At 42.2% G+C, this 20,991-nt stretch overlaps 1 protein-coding gene across 6 annotated transcripts in view; it reads left to right on the forward strand.

Annotated features, from left to right (window-relative positions):
- cmn (calymmin) overlaps positions 1-20,991 on the forward strand; it is a 100,002-nt gene that overhangs the window by 66,813 nt on the left and 12,198 nt on the right. For all 6 annotated transcript variants that reach the window (XM_029713350.1, XM_029713340.1, XM_029713358.1 and 3 more), the window contains 12 exons: positions 201-257; positions 8,037-8,096; positions 8,196-8,267; positions 8,594-8,641; positions 11,372-11,443; positions 12,256-12,330; positions 12,623-12,697; positions 12,952-13,029; positions 13,212-13,280; positions 13,468-13,527; positions 15,654-15,725; positions 15,922-15,960. In XM_029713350.1, coding sequence (XP_029569210.1) covers positions 201-257; positions 8,037-8,096; positions 8,196-8,267; positions 8,594-8,641; positions 11,372-11,443; positions 12,256-12,330; positions 12,623-12,697; positions 12,952-13,029; positions 13,212-13,280; positions 13,468-13,527; positions 15,654-15,725; positions 15,922-15,960 — 777 coding nt within the window. The remainder of the gene's footprint in view (positions 1-200; positions 258-8,036; positions 8,097-8,195; positions 8,268-8,593; positions 8,642-11,371; positions 11,444-12,255; positions 12,331-12,622; positions 12,698-12,951; positions 13,030-13,211; positions 13,281-13,467; positions 13,528-15,653; positions 15,726-15,921; positions 15,961-20,991) is intronic.

Genomic DNA, 20,991 nt, shown 5'->3' on the forward strand with positions numbered 1-20,991 from the left:
CTCGCTTTGTGGACCTTTTTCTCATCAAGCTTTAGAAATTCGTAATTGTCCACATAATGTGGAAATTTGTCTTTGGCTTCACATTAACATCACAGCAGTGACTCACAATGAACAGTAGTTTTCAACAGTCTACTAGCCAACTCTTGCTTTTATGCCCACTCTTGCTTCTTGTCCTAATACGTTATCTTGCTCTGACTCAGGCATTGGGGGGTTGCCATTTGGTGGTCAACCCCTCGGGTTGGGGACTGATGGTGCAGGCAAGTATGGTATATGTATGCCTGCTGCATCTACGGGTAACAGCCAAAATAATGTAAACACTTGAGTAATTTTATTTATTAAGGATCCCCATTAGCTGCTTTCAAGGCAGCAGCTATTCTTCCTGGGCTCCATCAACATAAGGCAGTTATATAGCATTTTAAATATTACATTACATTTCATAACACTTTTCACAACACATTAAGTGTGTTCACTCATGCCACTACTCTACCATCACATACAAGTATCTACAATACAAAATCCATGTGTACAGTGGGGGGGAAAAGTATTTGATCCCCTGCTGATTTTGTATGTTTGCCCACTTACAAAGAAATGATCAGTTTATAATTTTAATAGTAGGTTTATTTGAACAGTGAGAGACAGAATAACAACAAAAAAATCCAGAAAAACGCAAATGTCAAAAATGTTATAAAATGATTTTCACTCTTTGGTCTACTACTGGGCACCTCCCATAGTCTGTTTTTGACTTGGGGATTGTGAAGAGACCTTTGGTGGTATGTCTTGGTGGTATGTCTTGTAGTTTAAACAGACACCTCAGTGCATTCACCATTTCAACACTTCTTACAAAAACAAGTAATGATCAAGTCAATCTCTCCTCGACTTTGAGCCCGGAGAGATTGGCATGCATATTATTGTCAGCTCTGTGTACATCCAAGGGCCAGCCGTGCTGCACTGTTCTGAGCCAAATGCAATTTTCTGAGGTCCCTCTTTGTGGCACCTGACCACACGACTGTACAGTAGTCCAGGTGTGACAAAACTAGGCCTGTAGGACCTGCCTTGTTGATAGTGTTGTTAAGAAGGCAGAGTAGCGCTTTATTATGGACAGACTTCTCCCCATCTTAGCTACTGTTGTATCAACATGTTTTGACCATGACAACATGTTTTGACCATGACAATCCAGGGTTACTCCAAGAAGTTTAGTCACGTCCACTCAATTTTCACATTATTTATTACAAGATTTAGTTGAGGTTTAGGGTTTAGTGAATGATTTGTCCCAAATAGAATGCTTTTAGTTTTTGAAATATTTAGGACTAACTTATTCCTTGCCACCCATTCTGAAACTGACTGCAGCTCTTTATTAAGTGCTGCAGTGATTTCACTCACTGTAGTCGCTGACATGTATAGTGTTGAATCATTTGCATACATACACACTGGCTTCACTCAAAGCCAGTGGCATGTCATTAGTAACAATTGAAAAAAGTAAGGGGCCTAGACAGCTGCCCCGGGGAATTCCTGAAACTACCTGGATTATGTTGGAGGGGCTTCCATTTAAGTGATAATACCCGAGAAGCCAGTGTTTGGAGGATATATTGGCATGGGTGTTGTTAGCAGCAAACCATGCCAATATATCCTCAAAACACCGGCTTCGAGGGTATTATCACTTTTATACAACGGGTTACCAACACATTCAAATAATGATTGATATTTTCATTAACGTTATTTCGATTCATTTATTCATACTATTTGATCCTTCCACCAGATACAGTCCCAACACTAATCTAGGGTTGCTACCCAAACCGGCTGGTAGTTTGTTCTATTGGTTTGGTTGCTAGAGATGGGACCCAGTCATTCAGTCTTTTTGTTCTGTATCTATGGAGGCAACCCAGTAATTTGTTCTAAACGTTCCACTGCCATACTGGCTGACAACGTTCTTATAAACCTTTCTTGCTAGCTAGCCAACTACGGCTAACTTACAGTCACGTCAAAAAGTGCTTTCAGAATCACACCAAAGTAGCTGCATTTGCATTTGTTTAAGCTGGTTTCTAGAGACATTTCTTTGGATACGTCCATAACAATGAGCTAATAAGACACTGACCTAGAAAATGTGCTCACTCGTCAGGACACTGTTGTTCAGAAGAGCTAGCCAACAAACAGTTAGCACATTCACTTCAAACTCAAGCTGGAAAGACTACAAACTAGCTGCACTTCGTTTCGTTTTTACTGTATTTCAATTAAGAAAAAATAGGAAACCCACTCGCTGCTCTTTAATAAGCTTTACGTATCGGCCTCAAGGACTTCGTCAGAGCTTTTGTGCTCACTATTTGAGAGACCGGGATACTAACAAATACCCACCAACAAACTTTATTCTAGAGCTGGCTGAATATGTTTTGACGTATAACTATGTCAGGTTTGATGATGAATGCTACCTCCAAACGAATGGAACATCGATGGGCTCCACATTCGTTCCGAGCTATGCTAACCTTTATGTGGGTCTATTTGAAGAACGTTTTGTTAACAATGAAAACGAACATCAATTTTGAATGAAGTCCTGAAGTGGTATTGATATATTGACAACATTATTTTTCCACATGGGGAGGAATGGGAGAAGAGTTGTCAGACTTTATGGCATTACTCAATGACATTGACCACAATCTAAAATGCACTATTGAATGTGATACTCATTACTTCTATGTGGATTGAGAAATCAAATGGAACCTTGTTTACAACTCTGTATAGAAAAGAAAGACTGAGATAGTATATTACAGGGGGACAGCTTCCACTCTGAGAAATTAAAAAGAGGACTTCCAAGAAGACAGTTTTTCCAGATAGTCCTATGTGGAGTGGCATATATGGCACAATCTAGAAAAAGCAGCGGAGATGCGCAATAGGTTTCTAAGAAGAGGCTACTCCACAATGTGTGGATGAAGCTCTTGATTTGGCATTGGGGAAAACACGAGATGAAATGCTACAAAAAAAGACGCACTAAAGCTAAAGAACACTGTAATGTTCACCACCACATACATATACGTTGAATTTGCGCAATGTGGGAGATGCCGACAAGAAACACTGGCGTGTTTTATCATCAGACCCAGCTTTGCCAGCTGAATTTAAGAATCCACCACTTATTGTATATAGGACAGGTCTCAATTTACGCGATAAATTGGTCCATGTCAACTGCCAGCCACAAAATAAGCGTTTACGCCCTCTTCGGAATGGTAGCTATAAATGCAGAGGTTGCGCACAGTGCAACAATATCATGAAGTGTGAATATTTCTGCCACCCACATACAGGAAAAAGGTTCCAAATAAATGACATTATTATGTGCTCCACCACCCGTTACATCTACATGATTAAATGTCGATGTGGGCTGTGTTATGTAGGTAAACCTCTCGTTCTCTCAAGCAGAGAATTAGCGAACATAAATTCAATCAGGAGAAATGACAGTCACAGTACATTTTAATGACCAAAGACATTTCTACCTCTAGATTTTATGTCACAGAGAAAGTTTTAAGATATCAGACATGGGAGGTGATATAAATAATACAAAAGGGAATGTTTGGGGATTTTCACCCTCCAGACATTATTTCCTAAATGTCTTAATGATGAAATGCACATGTATGTTATAAATGTGAACATTAATTAATGCCCCATTTCAAATTACGCTGACTTTTTTTTGTGCCGTGCTTGAATGTCCTTCTCTACATAAGTGTGCTGAAAGTCTATCAATTTGTTTACAGTAAAATAGCATTGCATCTGGACAAACATAATTTTTTCCCAAAGTCTACTAAGTGTTGGTAACAGGCTGATTGGTCTGCTATTTGAGCCAGTAAAGGGGGCTTTACTATTCTTAGTGGAATGACTTTGTTTCCCTCCAGGCCTGAGAGCACACACTTTCTAATAGGCTTAGATTGAAGATATGGCAAATAGGAGTGGCAATGTCGTCCTCTATTATCCTCAGTAATTTTCCATCCAAGTTGTCAGACCCGGGTGGTTTGTCATTGTTGATAGACAAAAAATTAATCCCTTCTTCCACACTAACTTTACGGAATTCAAAATTACAATGCTTGTCTTTCATAATTTGATCATTTATACTTGGATATGTAGTGTCAGCGTTTGTTGCTGGCATGTCATGGCTAAGTTTGCTAATCTTGCCAATGAAAAAATGATTACAGTAGTTGCCAATATCAGTAGGCTTTGATGAATGATCCATCTGATTCAGTGAATGATGGAGCTGAGTTTGCCTTTTCCCAAAACATTTCATTTAAGGTGCTCCAAAGATTTTTTCTATCACTTTTTCTATAATTTACCTTTGTTTCATAGCCTAGTTTCTTCCTCTCTTTATTCAGTTTAGTCACATGATTTCTCAATTTACACTACTTTTACCAATCGGTTGGCAGCCAGACTTATTTGCCATTCCTGATGCCTCATCCCTCTCAAACATAACATTTTTAATTTCCTCATCAATCCATGGGGATTGAACAGTTTTTACAGCCATTTTCTTAATGGACATGTGTTTTGGGTCGTTGTCCTGTTGCATCACCCAACTTCTGAACTTCAGTTGGAGGACAGATAGCCTTACATTCTCCTGCAAAATGTCTTAATAAACTTGGGAATACATTTTTACATCGATGATAGCAAGCTGTCCAGTTCCTGAGGCAGCAAAGCAGCCCCAAACCATGAGGCTCCCTCCACCATACTTTACAGTTGGGATGAGGTTATGATGTTAGTGTGCTGGGCATTTTTTTTTCTCCACACATATTGTTGTGTGTTCCTTCCAAACAACTCAAATATAGTTTCATCTGTCCACAGAATATTTTGACAGTAGCGCTATGGAACATCCAGGTGCTCTTTTGCAAACTTCAGACTGTGCAGCCAGATATTATGGAGTAAATTAGAGATACAAAGTATATTGAAAGCAGGTGCTTCCACACAGGTGTGGTTCCAGAGTTAATTAAGAAATTAACATCCCATCATTCATAGGGTCATGTATATAAATGCTGGGCAGGCCATTATTTTGGCTACCATGGCTTTGCCTCTATAGGATGACAATTCCCCTGTCCACAGGGGTACAAGTGGTAACTGAATGGTTTGATGAGCATGGAAATTATGTAAACCATATGCCATGGCCGTCTCCGTCACCAGATCCCAACCCAATTGAACACTTATTGGAGATTCTAGAGCGGCGCCTGAGAGCGTTTTCCATCACCATCAACAAAACACCAAATTATGGAATTTCACTTGGAAGAATGGTGTCGAATTCCACCAAAAATCGGTCATTCTGCAACCTGAACTAGTTAACCCACGGTTCTCCGGTAGGCCGTCATTGTAAATAAGAATTTGTTCTTTATTGACTTGCCTAGTTAAATAAAGGTGAAATATTTTTTGTATAAAAAAAAATAAATTGAATCTATAGCAAGGCACATTGAAGCTGTTCTGGCTCGTGGTGGCCCATCGCCCTATTAAAACACTTTGTGTTTGTGTTTCCTTCGTTTTGGCAGTTACCTGTATGTCTGTGTACCTTTTTATGTTAACATTGTAAATGCATGTGTTTATATAATGTGTTGTATGCATGTCTGTTGATTACAGGTATGTATGTATTTATCTCAATGTATTTATGTAATCATGCACGTATGCATTTAGTGTATGTGCCAGTATGTACAATTGAAGTCGGAAGTTTTCATACACCTTAGCCAAATACATTTAAACTCCAGTTTTTCACAATTCCTGACATTTAATCCTAGTACAAATTCCCTGTCTTATGTCAGTTAGAATCACCACTTTATTTTAAGAATGTCAAATGTCAGAATAATAGTAGAGAGAGTGATTTATTTCAGGTTTTATTTCTTTCATCACATTCCCAGTGGGTCTGAAGTTTACATACACTCAATTAGTATTTGGTAGCATTGCCTTTAACATTGTTTCACTTGGGTCAAATGTTTCGGGTAGCCTTCCACAAGCTTCCCACAACAAGCTGGGTGAATTTTGTCCCATTCCTCCTGACAGAGTTGGTGTAACTGTTTGTAGGCCTCCTTGCTCGCACACGCTTTTTCAGTTCTGTCCACAAATGTTCTATAGGATTGAGGTCAGGGCTTTGTAATGGCCACTCCAATACCTTGACTTTGTTGTCCTTAAGCCATTTTGCCACAACTGTGGAAGTACGCTTGGGGTCATTGTCCATTTGGAAGACCCATTTGCGACTAAGCTTTAACTTCCTGACTGATGTCTTGAGATGTTGCTTCAGTATATCCACATAATTTTCCTGCCTCATGATGCCATCTATTTTGTGAAGTGCTCCAGTCCCTCCTGCCGCAAAGCACCCCCACAACATGATGCTGCCACCCCTGTGCTTCACGGTTGGGATGGTGTTCTCTGACTTGCAAGCCTCCCCCTTTTTCCTCCAAACATAACGATGTTCATCATTGCCAAACAGTTCTATTTTTGTTTCATCAGACCAGAGGACATTTCTCCAAAAAGTACGATCTTTGTCCACATGTGCAGTTGCAAACCGTAGTCTGGCTTTTTTATGGCGGTTTTGGAGCAGTGGCTTCTTCCTTGCTGAGCGGCCTTTCAGGTTATGTCGATATAGGACTCGTTTTACTGTGGATATAGATACTTTTGGACCTGTTTCCTGCAGCATCTTCACACGGTCTTTTGCTGTTGTTCTGGGATTGATTTGCACTATTGACACCAAAATACGTTCATCTCTAGGACACAGAACGCGTCTCCTTCCTGAGCGGTATGGCGGCTCCGTGGTCCCATGGTGTTTATACTTGCATACTATTGTTTGTACAGATGAACGTGGTACCTTCAGGCGTTTGGAAAATGCTCCCAAGGATGAACCAGACTTGTGGAGGTCTACAATTGTTTTTCTGAGGTCTTGGCTGATTTCTTTTGATTCCCCCGTGATGTCAAGCAGAGAGGCACTAAATTTGAAGGTAGGCCTTGAAATACATCCACAGGTACAACTCCAATTGACTCAAATTATGTCAATTAGCCTATCAGAAGCTTCTACAGCCATGACATCATTTTCTGAATTTTCCAAGCTGTTTAAAGGCACAGTGAACTTGGTGTATGTAAACTTATGACCCACTGGAATTGTGAAATAATCTGTCTGCAAACAATTGTTGGAAAAATTACTTGTGTCATGCACAAAGTAGATGTCCTAACCGACTTGCCAAAACTATAGTTTGTTAACATGAAATTTGTGGAGTGGTTGAAAAATGAGTTTTAATGACTCCAACCTAAGTGTATGTAAACTTCCTACTTCGACTGTCTGTTAATTATTAGATATTTCCTTTGTCTGTTTTTTTTTACAGATATTTTCTTCACGTACAAGAAAATGCACTGCGACTATGCTATATTCTGCATCTTTACACTGAGTATACAAAACATTAAGAACACCTGCTCTTTCCATGACATATACTGACCAGGTGAATCCAGGTGAAAGCTATGATCCCTTATTTATGTCACTTGTTAAATCCACTTCAGTCAGTGTAGATGAAGGGGAGGAGACAGGTTAAAGAAGGATTTCTAAGCCTTGAGACAATTGCGACATGGATTGTGTACTTGTGCCATTCAAATGGTGAATGGGCAAGACCAAATATTCAAGTGCCTTTGAACGGGGTATGGTAGTAGGTGCCAGGTGCACCGGTTTGTGTCAAAACACTGCTGGGTTTTTCACACTCAAGTTTCCCATGCGTATCAATAATGGTCTACCACCCAAAGGACATCCAGCCACCTTGACACAACTTTTGGAAGCATTGGAGTCAACATGGACCAGCATCCCTGTGGAGAGCTTTCAACACCTTGTGGAGAGCTTTCAACACCTTGTAGAGTCCATGCCCCGATCAACTTGAGGCTGTTCTGCAACCTAATATTAGGAAAGTGTTCCTAATGTTTGGTATACTCAGTGTATGTATAGTATGTTTTTTTTTCTCTATCTACTGTATGTATTTATGCATGTACTGTATGTGCCAGTATGTCTGTATTCTATGGGTTTGCATTTTGTTCTCTCTGAACTTTGTCTCAATCGCGCTCAGGAAAAGGTGGAATCTCCAACGCACCTGGACCTGATGTTGGCAAGTCAGTTGGTAAATACGGTGAGTGCCACACATTTCTCTATATCAATGAGAATCTGTAAATCTGAATTATATCACTATTATTTTCTAATATATTCATTGCACTGCTTACACAAACAGGAAATGGTGGCCTACCCTATGGATCTCGGACTCTCGGATTGGGTGCTGACTCCAAATCCTCTGGAAAATACGGTAAATTTATCAATCAAATGTATTTAATGAAGCCCTTTTTTACATCAGGAGTTGTTACAAATTGCTTTAAAGATAACCAGCCTAAAACCCCAAAGATCAAGCAATGCAGAGGTTCCAGCCTCCCTAGAAGGCTGGAACCTAGGAAGAAACCTAGAGAGGAACCAGGCTCCAAGAGGTGTCCACTTCTCTTCTGTCTGTAAGGGGGCAGGGGGTCAATCTGTTAAACAAGTAGGCCTAGTTTTTTTTAATAGGTTTTTAATCCAGGACTAGGCTTCATCTGTGTTAAGGAAACCGCACCCTAAACAAATTATTTAATTCTGTTTCAGGCGGGCTAGGCACTGGAATGGGAGGGGATCCTGCACCTGGGAAATATGGTGAGCTACCTAATTTCTATCTGAAAAGGACCTCTATAATACAGACAGACCTATGCAATATCTGATGAAAAATTATAATAATGGATGTTTTCATGCATGCTATAGGCCTAGTAAATAAAATAAAAAAAGGTAATTCCTTAAGGTTCCAATGCAGCAGTTTATATCTCAATATCAAATAATTTATGTGTAACAATTAAGCCCCTTACTGTGATTGTTTTTCTGTTAAAGTGGTCAACAAGAAACAAAAATAGCTTCTTAGCAAAGAGCAATTTCTTAAAGAATTTTGCTAAGGGATGGATGATCGAAATTTACAGAATTGGTACCTGAAGGAAAATAGGGGAGGGTCATGCTTTTTTAATTTCAGTCAAAGGGAGGGTTTAGAGTTTTTTTCAAAATGTAGTCCAGGTTAGGGTCCTGTCATTTGTAATTGATGACATTTCAATATTTCTCTGTTTTAGAATTAGTTGCTTATTAGGATATATATCGATGTGTGCCCAATGCCGCCCTACATCTCTGATTCTCAAGTGTGTCTATAGGCTATTTAATGTGGTCTCAATAAGGATCCATAGCATATAGGCTAGGAAGTGCGTGCTCGGAGAAGCACAGAGCAAAGTTATCTTTCTAAGATATCTGCTGGGGTGGTCTAAATAAAACTAGGCAGCATTACACACTGCAATGGATATTCCAACCCTGAGCCCCGGCCTGCTCTGCTCTTGCTGATCCAAAACTTTTTTGTGTGCTGCCTAACCAATGGTGTGACGTGTAGGCCTACTGTGGCAGTTCAGGAAGAGAGTCAAAGGCTTCTTCCAATTTTGATTTATTTATTAGGCCTAGTCCAAATAATCTTGCGCGCGGACTAACTTATAGTCTTTGTTCTTTTCAGTTTGAGGAGGTCGCAAAGATTTTTTTTATTTTTTATTTAACCTTTATTTAACTAGGCAAGTCAGTTAAGAATAAATTATTATTTACAATGACTGCCTACCCTGGCCAAACCCGGACGACGCTGGGCCAATTGTGCATCGCCCTATGGGACCCCCAATCATGGCCGGAAGTGATACAGCCTGGATTCGAACCAGGGACTGTAGTGACGCCTCTTGCACTGAGATGCAGTGCCTTAGACCGCTGCATGGCACAGAAAGACCGGAGATCAACTTTGATAGCTTGCTACTACTATAATAGCTTTTTATATCAAACTGAGTGTACAAAACATTAGGAACTCTTTCCATGATATAGACTGACCATGCGAATCCAGGTGAAAGTCATTATCCCTTATTGATGACACCTTTTAAATCCACTTCAGTGTAGATGAAGGGAGGAGACAGGTTAAAGAAGGATTTTGAAGCCTTGAGACAGTTGAGACATGGATTGTGTATGTGTGCCATTTAGAGGGTGAATGGGAAAGACACAAATATTTAAGTGCCTTTGAACGGGCTGTGGTAGGAGGTGCCAGGCGCACCGGTTTGTGTCAAAAACTGAAATGCTGCTGGGTTTTTCACACTCAACAATTTCCCGTGCATATCAAGAATGGTCCACCACCCAAAGAACATCCAGCCAACTTGATACAACTGTGGGAAGCATTGGAGTCAACATGGATCGCTTTTGACACCTTGTTAGAGTCCATGCCCCGAATAATTGAGGCTGTTCTGAGGGAAAAGAGGTGCAACTCAATATTAGGAAGGTGTTCCGAATGTTTTGTACACTAGTGTTTTATCAGAGTTATTGACGTCACAATAAGCCAGATTCAAGAAACGTACATTGTGGTGCTGACACTTGAAGCAGCAGCCGCCACACAATCAATTGGAAATGGACAGCTCATGGTGCTGAAAGGCCTATCTCTCTGTCCATTCTTAGCCTGTAATTTCAGTAATTTGTGTGCTATTAAAAAAGGTTCTGCTAATATGTAAAATTACATAGAATTGCATGCCATTTATATAAAAGGCAACTTTTTTCTCAGACCTGGAAATACAATGATAGATTCATGCAATGCTTTAATTATAAAGGAGATGTTTCCACCCCTACTCTTGTCCATGGTGGTCTGCGTACCCACAACCTTCTGGCCCTGCAGCCCTATGCGCTATCAACATTCAAGCGTTGCCATGTAATGCTTACAGGTCGAAAAACAGTTTCTAAAACTGCATATCTAAGGCTCTGGTCTGCCCAAAAAGTGAGGGTTAACAGTAGACATGGTGTCTGCTATCCACTTAGTTTTTATTATTATTTTAGGTATAGGGGATGTTCACTCTGTTTTTCTTTCAAGCGATCAGGGAGGGTTTAGGTCAAAAATATTTTGCTGAAGGGAGGGCCATCCATTTTCATTTCAGAGAGGTCTGATTTTCTCCATGTAACCCTTATTATATAATATGTTCACTCCCTAAGTGTGGGGAGGGGAAAACTGAACATTTGCTGTTATTGGCATAGGTTTGGAACTCTTTCTTATTGGTCTATGAACTAATTTACCTCCTGGTGATGTCACCAGGCAGGCCAAAACGCCATCCCAACAAAAGAGGCTGAAATTTCAGCCGGTCTTTTCAAACAGCTCTTACACTAAAAGAGCTGTATTATTCCAACTTCATGGTGTTTTTGACTGCACTGGGCCTTTAATAACGTGAAATGGATGCAACAAATAATTCATTTCAGGCAACTTGGATCTACAAAATGCCGTTGATTGATGCTAGTTACAGGTCATTTCCTCCAATGGTGTAATGCAATGTAATCTCTGTCTCACCCTAGGATATGGTGCACCCTATGATGGGCAACGTCTTGGCCTAGGGGGTGATCCTGGGAAATCAGCTGGCAAGTATGGTAAATGCCTCTTTCACTTCTCCTTTGTCAGTAAGGTTGCGTCCCGATTCTTTACCTAGTGCCGGCGCTATTGGGGGGCAATGCCTCCCTAAATTGACTTCCGTGCCCCCCCCAACATTTTTTATTTACAGTTAAATAAAATTACATTTTCTCAAAATGCATTATATTATCATCAATATATTGCTAGAAGAACACATCACCCACACCAGTGTCTACAGCAGGAATTTTCTGAATGATTTTATGAATGTCTGTCCTCTGTTTGCAATGCATCAGTGCAGCAATTTGAGGCTATTTATCACCACCATCCAACCACATCAAACCAGACCAACGCTCTTCTTACCAGTTCATTGCCAACGCCGTGCCCTATTTTATGCTCAGCAAGTAAGAGCAAACTGCTTCTCACCTTCAATATTAGTAAAAAAAAAATTGCTCAAAATAAGTGACCAAAACTATATTACTATTCCTGGGACTTGCATTGAGCTAGGCTACTCGTAGGCCTACAAGAGCTATTAGGAATAGAAAGAGGAGAGGCGAAGAGAGAGAGAGGCCAGTGGATCTGTTGTCATCCAGAGATGCATGAATTATTCAAGATGGGAACAGTGAAGACAGCGAGATGTGTAAATTAGAAATTAGGATCTGTCATTCATAGGCCTATGCTGCCATACTCTTTTTTGTTGTTGACTACGGTGCATTCGGAAGGTATTCAGAGCCCTTGACTTTTTCCAAATTTTGCTACGTGGTTCCCTCATTTCAGTACCTCTCCGCCTTCCCCCCTCCCTCTTTCTCTCCCTTCCTCCCTCCTATTCATGCAGGCTATGGAGAGGTGCCATACGAGCCTCAGCCTCTTGGACTTGGCCCCGATTCCGGTAAATCGAATGGAAAATATGGTATGGCTGTCTTTTGGCTTTTACTTCATGTTCTTTCTCTGCTTTCTTTACATATACATTTCTTTATGAATGTATGCATTGCACTAGTGTTTATGTACCATGTGGTCTGCTATTACTGTTGTGCGTCAAGTTTAAAGATCAAATATAGAAGTTTGTTTACATACATACTGTGTTAGTGTTTGTATGGTTCCGCGGACTTCATTAGGAGCCGTATGTTTTTCTATGCATACTGCAAGAGGTATGCTAATAGTGTATGCCCACTCAAACATACTTTGCTGTGGTTTTTTTACAGGACAGGGTGGGTTGCCATACGAGCCTCACTCTCTTGGGCTCGGTCCAGATGTTGGAAAATCTGCAGGCAAATATGGTGAGACTCAGCAAATCTGGGGTGTATTAATTGTTTCAAAAACTTAGCAAAACATTTTGCACGTTTTGCAACGGAAAATGTTTTGCAACGAAAACAAGAGTTTCTATTTGATAAATTCATGTAGGTCCCTTTTCGTTTTGTTTGCTTCTGTTTGGTTCCATTTTGTTCCATTTTGTTCCTAGTGAATACACTCCTTGCACCTTCCGTCTTTCTGCCGCCTGACATGTCTATTTTCTCTGTGGTTGGCATGTTAGGGGGCGGTGCACCAGACTCCTATGCACCAGAACCTCTTGGCCTTGGTGGTGAAGGGCAGAAATCGGCTGGGAAATATGGTGAGATTTTTGTTGTATTTCACCTTGCTATTGTTTTTTCATTATTGTTCATTCTGTCATCTCTTCCTACCCATCTTAAAGTTACTCTCTGTATACTCCTCTTGCAAAGAGCTGCACTTTCTTTGTGTATCAAATATTTGACCAGTACTCTAGTCCTCATCTGTCCTGGCTTTTCTCCACAGGTAACCTTGGACCATACGAGCCACAGACCCTTGGATCAGTCACTGATGGCAAATCCACCGGACAATACGGTAGTTACATCTCTTCTTTAAAGCCACACTTTTCAAATTGTGTATAGGCTCAATGAAAGGGTGACCATTTGGTTGAAATTATTTGACATCCATCCATCCTGCCTCTTGAACTATGAAATTAATCAATAAGTGCTACATTGTCCGAACCCCCTTTTAATCTTATCTCCTCTCTTTTCTCTGTCATTAGAAAATCCTATGCCTTATGAGCCTTTGCCCCTCGAATCAGAGGCTGTCGGAAAGTCATACGGTAACGATATGAGTCTAGTGGTGAATGGTAGACATTTGTTTTTGCTCAAAGCTACAGTAGCCTGGTCCCAGATCTGTTTGTGCTGTCTTGTCAACTGTCACTCATTGACATGTTTGGCAATGACAACAATATAGGAGTTTGCTATAGGCCTACAGCACAAAAAAATGTTGGACCAGCCTAACATACCTCATGCATCTCCCAGTAGATCTGCCGCTTTCAAGGAGCGGGACACTAATCCGGGCGCTTATAAGAAATCTCGCTATGCCCTCAGATGAACCATCAAACAAGCAAAGCGTCAATACAGGATTAAGATTGAATCCTACTACACCGGCGCTGACACTCGTTGGATGTGGCAGGGCTTGAAAACTATTACGGACTACAAAGGGAATCCCAGACGCGAGCTGCCCAGTGACGCGAGCCTACCAGACGAGCTAAATACCTTTTTAGGCTCGCTTTGAGGCAAGCAACACTGAAGCATGCACGAGAGCACCAGCTGTTCTGGATGACTGTGTGATGACACTCTCGGTAGCTGATGTGAGCAAGACCTTTAAACAGGTCAACATTCACAAAGCCGCAGGGCCAGATGGATTACCAGGACGTGTACTCAAAGCATGCCTGGACTAACTGGCAAGTGTCTTCACTGACATTTTCAACCTCTCCCTGACTGAGTCTGTAATACCTACATGTTTTAAGCAGACCACCATAGTCCCTGTGCCCAAGGAAGCGAAGGTAACCTGCCTAAATGATTACCGCCCCGTAGCACTCACGTCGGTAGCCATGAAGTGCTTTGAAAGGGTGGTAATGGCACACATCAACAGCATCCTCCCGGATACCCTAGACCCACTCCAATTCACATACCTTCCCAACAGATCCACAGATGATGCAATCGCATTCCACACTGCCCTTTCCCACCTGGACAAAAGGAACACCTATGTGAGAATGCTGTTCATTGACTACAGCTCAGCATTCAACACCATAGTGCCCACGAAGCTCATCACTAAGCTAAGGACCCTGGAACTAAAACACCTCCCTCTGCAACTGGATCCTGGACTTCCTGACGGGCTGCCCCCAGGTGGTAAGGGTAGACAACAACACGCTGATCCTCAACACTGGGGCCCCTCAGGGGTGTGTACTTAGGCCCCTCCTGTACTCCTTGTTCACCCATGACTGTATGGTCAAGCACGACTCCAACACCATCATTAAGTTTGGTGACGACACAACAGTGGTAGGCCTGATCACCGACAACGATGAGACAGCCTTTAGGGAAGAGGTCAGAGAACTGGCAGTGTGGTGCCAGGACAACAACCTCTCCCTAAACGTGATCAAGACAAAGGAGCTGATCGTGGACTACAGGAAAAGGCGGACCGAACAGGCCCCCATTAACATCAACGGGGCTCTAGTGGAGCGGGTCGAGAGTTTCAAGTTCCTTGGTGTTCACATCACCAACGAACTATCATGGTCCAAACACACCAAGACAGCTGTGAAGAGTGCACAACAAAACCTTTTCCCCCTCAGGAGACTGAAAAGATTTTTGGCATGGGTCCCCAGATCCTCAAAGTTTTACAGCTGAACCATTGAGAGCATCCTGACCGGATGCATCACTGCCTGGTATGGCAACTGCTCGACCTCCGACCGAAGACACTATAGAGCCACCCTAGTCATAGACTGTTCTCCCTGCTACCACACGGCAAGCGGTACCGAAGCGCCAAGTCTAGGACCAAAAGGCTCCTTAACAGCTTCTACCCCCAAGCCTGCTGAACAATTAATCAAATGGCCACCGGACTATTACATTGACACCTCCCCACCCCCTCCATTTGTTTTGTACACTGCTGCTACTCGCTGTTTATTATCTATACATAGTCACTTCACCCCTACCTACATGTACAAATTACCTCAACTAACCTGTACCCCCGCACACTGACTCGGTACCAGTACCCCTTATATAAAGCCTCGTTATGTTATTGTGTTACTTTTTATGATTTAAAAATATATTTTTTCTTAACTCTTGTTGAATTGCGCTATTGGTTAAGGGCTTGTAAGTAAGCGTTTCACGGTAAGGTCTACACTTGTTGAATTCTGCGCATGTGACAAATAAAGTTTGATTTGATTGAATCTCCCCTTCTCAGAGAGAATAGGAGAAATAGCACCAGCACAACCTACTAGACTTGAAGAAGAGGGAAAATCTACTGACAAATATGGTATGAATTGTCTGGACATACATTGACTTCATTTATATTGTTTGTTTCTGTGTCTGTCTGGACATGCACCGAAATTAATTTATATTGTTTGTTTGTTTTCTGTGTTTGTCTGGACATGCATCAAAGTGAATTTATATTATTTGTTTTCTGTCTCCCAATGTATTTACTTAATCCCAATGTACTCTTTACATTTCAGGCAATGGGGGTTATATAAATGGACAAGTTCAGCCAGAAGGTAATAAAAGCACCCAGTTGTCTAGTTACTACACTTGCAAATCATGTAAAATAGTAATACAACTGCAATAATCTCAACTTTCATTTGTCTATGCTCATACATTACAGAAACATAATTATACACTGCTCAAAAAAATAAAGGGAACAATAAAATAACACATCCTAGATCTGAATGAATGAAATAATCTTATTAAATACTTTTTTCTTTACATAGTTGAATGTGCTGACAACAAAATCACACAAAAATAATCAATGGAAATCCAATTTATCAACCCATGGAGGTCTGGATTTGGAGTCACATTCAAAATTAAAGTGGAAAACCACACTACAGGCTGATCCAACTTTGATGTAATGTCCTTAAAACAAGTCAAAATGAGGCTCAGTAGTGTGTGTGGCCTCCACATGCCTGTATGACCTCCCTACAACGCCTGGGCATGCTCCTGATGAGGTGGCGGATGGTCTCCTGAGGGATCTCCTCCCAGACCTGGACTAAAGCATCCGCCAACTCCTGGACAGTCTGTGGTGCAACGTGGCGTTGGTGGATGGAGCGAGACATGATGTCCCAGATGTGCTCAATTGGATTCAGGTCTGGGGAACGGGCAGGCCAGTCCATAGCATCAATGCTTTCCTCTTGCAGGAACTGCTGACACACTCCAGCCACATGAGGTCTAGCATTGTCTTGCATTAGGAGGAACCCAGGGCCAACCGCACCAGCATATGGTCTCACAAGGGGTCTGAGGATCTCATCTCGGTACCTAATGGCAGTCAGGCTACCTCTGGCGAGCACATGGAGGGCTGTGCGGCCCCCCAAAGAAATGTCACCCCACATCATGACTGACCCACCGCCAAGCCGGTCATGCTGGAGGATGTTGCAGGCAGCAGAATGTTCTCCACGGCGTCTCCAGACTGTCACGTCTGTCACATGTGCTCAGTGTGAACCTGCTTTCATCTGTGAAGAGCACAGGGCGCCAGTGGTGAATTTGCCAATCTTGGTGTTCTCTGGCAAATGCCAAACGTCCTGCACGGTGTTGGGCTGTAAGCACAACCCCCACCTGTGGACGTCGGGCCCTCATACCACCCTCATGGAGTCTGTTTCTGACCGTTTGAGCAGACACATGCACATTTGTGGCCTGCTGGAGGTCATTTTGCAGGGCTCTGGCAGTGCTCCTCCTGCTCCTCCTTGCACAAAGGCGGAGGTAGCGGTCTTGCTGCTGGGTTGTTGCCCTCCTACGGCCTCCTCCACATCTCCTGATGTACTGGCCTGTCTCCTGGTAGCGCCTCCATGCTCTGGACACTACGCTGACAGACACAGCAAACCTTCTTGCTACAGCTCGCATTGATGTGCCATCCTGGATGAGCTGCACTACCTGAGCCACTTGTGTGGGTTGTAGACTCCGTCTCATGCTACCACTAGAGTGAAAGCACCGCCAGCATTCAAAAGTGACCAAAACATCAGCCAGGAAGCATAGGAACTGAGAAGTGGTCTGTGGTTACCACCTGCAGAACCACTCCTTTATTGGGGGTGTCTTGCTAATTGCCTATAATTTCCACCTGTTGTCTATTCCATTTGCACAAGAGCATGTGAAATTTATTGTCAATCAGTGTTGCTTCCTGAATGGACAGTTTGAGTTCACAGAAGTGTGATTGACTTTGAGTTACATTGTGTTGTTTAAGTGTTCCCTTTATTTTTTTGAGCAGTATATTTACATCAGTAGTCCCAAACCCAGTATTAGGTATCTGCAATAGCAACAATGTTTTGTTTGACATATCCCATACATTTATTTTGTGTCTTCGTCCGAGTTCTTGTACACTATATGACCAAAAGTATGTGGACTCCTGCTCGTCAACATCTCATTCCAAAATCATGGGCATTAATATGGAATCGGTCCCCCCTTTGCTGCTATAACACCTTCCACTCTTCTGGGAAGGCTTCCACGAGCATGTCCAATGCTAGCATCAGTAATTCTACATTTGTTGTTAGCCAAGCTAGCATGGACACTAACAGTTGTGAATCTGATGCAGCTGAAGAGCTACTGCCCCCTTACCCGGGAAAGCACCGAACAACAGACAGGGACGTTGCAAATGTGATGAGAACTACATTGATTTGGGGTTCACTTATATGGGGAGTAGTGCCTATCCTCAGCCACAGTGTGTTATATGTGCAAAAGTATTATCTCACAACTCGATTAAACCTTCACTCTTGCCAGACATTTATAGAAACAAAAAATTCAAATTTGAAAGATATGCCACATGAGTTTTTTGAGCGAGAATTAAGGTGACTTCTGAGCAGTAAGACATGTATAAAAGCAACAGATACATTAATAAGAAGGGGCTAGAAGTGTCTTATATGGTGAGCTACCGAGTGGCTAGGACAGGCAAGCCCCATACTATTGTGGAGGACTTAATTCTTCCTGCTGCCGCGGATATGGATGGGACAATGCTGGGGGAAAAGGCCCAAAAAACTATACAGACAATCTCTTCATCAAACAACACTGTTTCACGACACATCAGTGACATGGCAGGAGATGTTTTGAAACAATTACTGCTTCGTATACACGCCAGTGAATTCTATGCGTTACAGCTGGATGAGTCAACAGACGGGGCCGGCCTGGCACAGCTCCTGGTATATGTCCGTTACGTTTATGGGGGGTCAATTAAGGAAGACATCCTCTTCTGCAAACCACTGGAACCGGATAACAGGAGAGGATAACAGGAGAGGATATTTATAAAGTACTGGACAGCTTTGTGACATCAAATGGACAAATGGTGGTCAAGATGTGTTGGTATCTGTACTGATGGCACAAAAGCCATGACAGTTAGACATAGTGGAGTTGTAACGCGCGTGCAAGGCAGTTGCTTCCGACACCACTTGGGTACACTGCAGCATCCACGAGAGGCTCTTACTGCCAAGGGAATGCCTGACAGCTTGCAAGACGTTTTGAACACTACAGTGAAAATGGTTAACTTTGTAAAGCAAGGCACCTGAACTCAATGTGTATTTGCTGCACTATGCAATGAAATGGGCAGCGACCATGTAAAGCTTTTACAACATACAGAAGTGTGCTGGTTATCAAGGGGCAAAGTATTGATACTTTTTTTTTAATTGAGAGACTAGCTTATAGTTTTCTTTACTGACCATAATTTTCACTTGTCTTTTCACTTGATGACGAGTTTCTCACACGGCTGGCCTACAGTGGCTTGCGAAAGTATTCACCCCCCTTGGCATTTTTCCTTTTTTGTTGCCTTACAACCTGGAATTAATTGATTTTTTTTGGGGGGGGGGGTTGTATCATTTCATTTGCACAACAGGCCTACCACTTTGAAGATGCTAAATATTTTTTCTTGTGAAACAAACAAGAAATAAGACAAAAGAATTGAAAACTTTGAGCGTGCATAACTATTCACCCCCCCAAAGTCAATACTTTGTAGAGCCACCTTTTGCAGCAATTACAGCTGCAAGTCTCTTGGGGTATGTCTCTATAAGTGTCACGTTCACTATCTTCAAACTCCCGATCATAAATAAACCAAGGCGCAGCGTGCATGGAATTCCACATTTTTTAATGAAGATGAAACTCACCAAACAACAAAACAGGAGAAAAACGAAATGTGACATTCTGGGCTGCTCACAGGCAGCTACACAAAAACAAGATCCCACAATCACAGGTGGGAAAAGGGCTGCCTCTGATTAGGAACCATACTTGTCCAAAAACAAAGAAATAAACAACATAGAATGCCCACCCCACATCACACCCTGACCTAACCAAATAGAGAAATAAAACGGCTCTCTAAGGTCAGGGCGTGACAATAAGCTTGGCACATCTCGTCACTGGGATTTTTGCCCATTATTCAAGGCAAAACTGCTTCTTCTCCTTCAAGTTGGATGGGTTCCGCTGGTGTACAGAAATCTTTAAGTCATACCACAGATTCTCAGTTGGATTGAGGTCTGGGCTTTGACTAGGCCATTCCAAGCTATTTAAATGTTTCCCCTTAAACCACTCGAGTGATGCTTTAGCAGTATGCTTAGGGTCATTGTCCTGCTGGAAGGTGACCCTCTGTCCCAGTCCCAAATCTCTGGAAGACTGAAACAGGTTTCCCTCAAGAATTTCCCTGTATTTAGCGCCATCTATCATTCCTTCAATTCTGACCAGTTTCCCAGTCCCTGCCGAGGAAAAACATCCCCACCGCATGATGCTGCCACCACCATGCTTCACTGTGGGGTTGGTGTTCTCGGAGTGATGAGAGGTGTTGGGTTTTCGCCAGGATTAGCGTTTTCCTTGATGGCCAAAAAGCCAAATTTTTGTCTCATCTGACCAGAGTACCTTCTTCCATATGTTTGGGGAGTATCACACATGCCTTCAGGCGAACACCAAATGCGTTTGCTTATTTTTGTCTTTAAGCAATGGCTTTTTTCTGGCCACTTCTGTAAAGTCAAGCTCTGTGGAGTGTACGGCTTAGTGGTTCTATGGACAGAAACTACAATCTCTGCTGTGGAGCTTTGCAGCTCCTTCAGGGTCATCTTTGGTCTCTGTGCTGCCTCTCTGATTAATGCTTCCTGGCCTGATCCGTGAGTTTTGGTGGGTGGCCCTCTCTTGGCAGGTTTGTTGTGGTGCCATATTCTTTCAATTTTTTAATAATGGATTCAACGGTGCTCCATGGGATGTTTAAAGTTTCTGATATTTTTTTATAACCCAACCCTGATCTGTACTTCTCCACAACTTTGTTTCTGACCTGTTTGGAGAGCTCCTTAGTCTTCATGCTTGGTGGTACCTCTTGCTTAGTGGTGTTGCAGACTCTGGGGCCTTTCAGAACAGGTGTATATATACTGAGGTCATGTGACAGATCATGTGACACTTAGATTGCACACAGGTGGACTTTATTGAAGTAATTATGTGACTTCTGAAGGTACTTGTTTGCACCAGATCTTATTTAGGGGCTTCATAGCATAGGGGGTGAAAACATATGCACACACCACTTTTCTGTTTTTTATTTTTGAAGTTATTTTTTTCACTACACCAATTTGGACTATTTTGTG

This window comes from Salmo trutta, chromosome 2, assembly GCF_901001165.1.
Source record: "Salmo trutta chromosome 2, fSalTru1.1, whole genome shotgun sequence".
NCBI classification, from domain to species: domain Eukaryota; kingdom Metazoa; phylum Chordata; class Actinopteri; order Salmoniformes; family Salmonidae; genus Salmo; species Salmo trutta.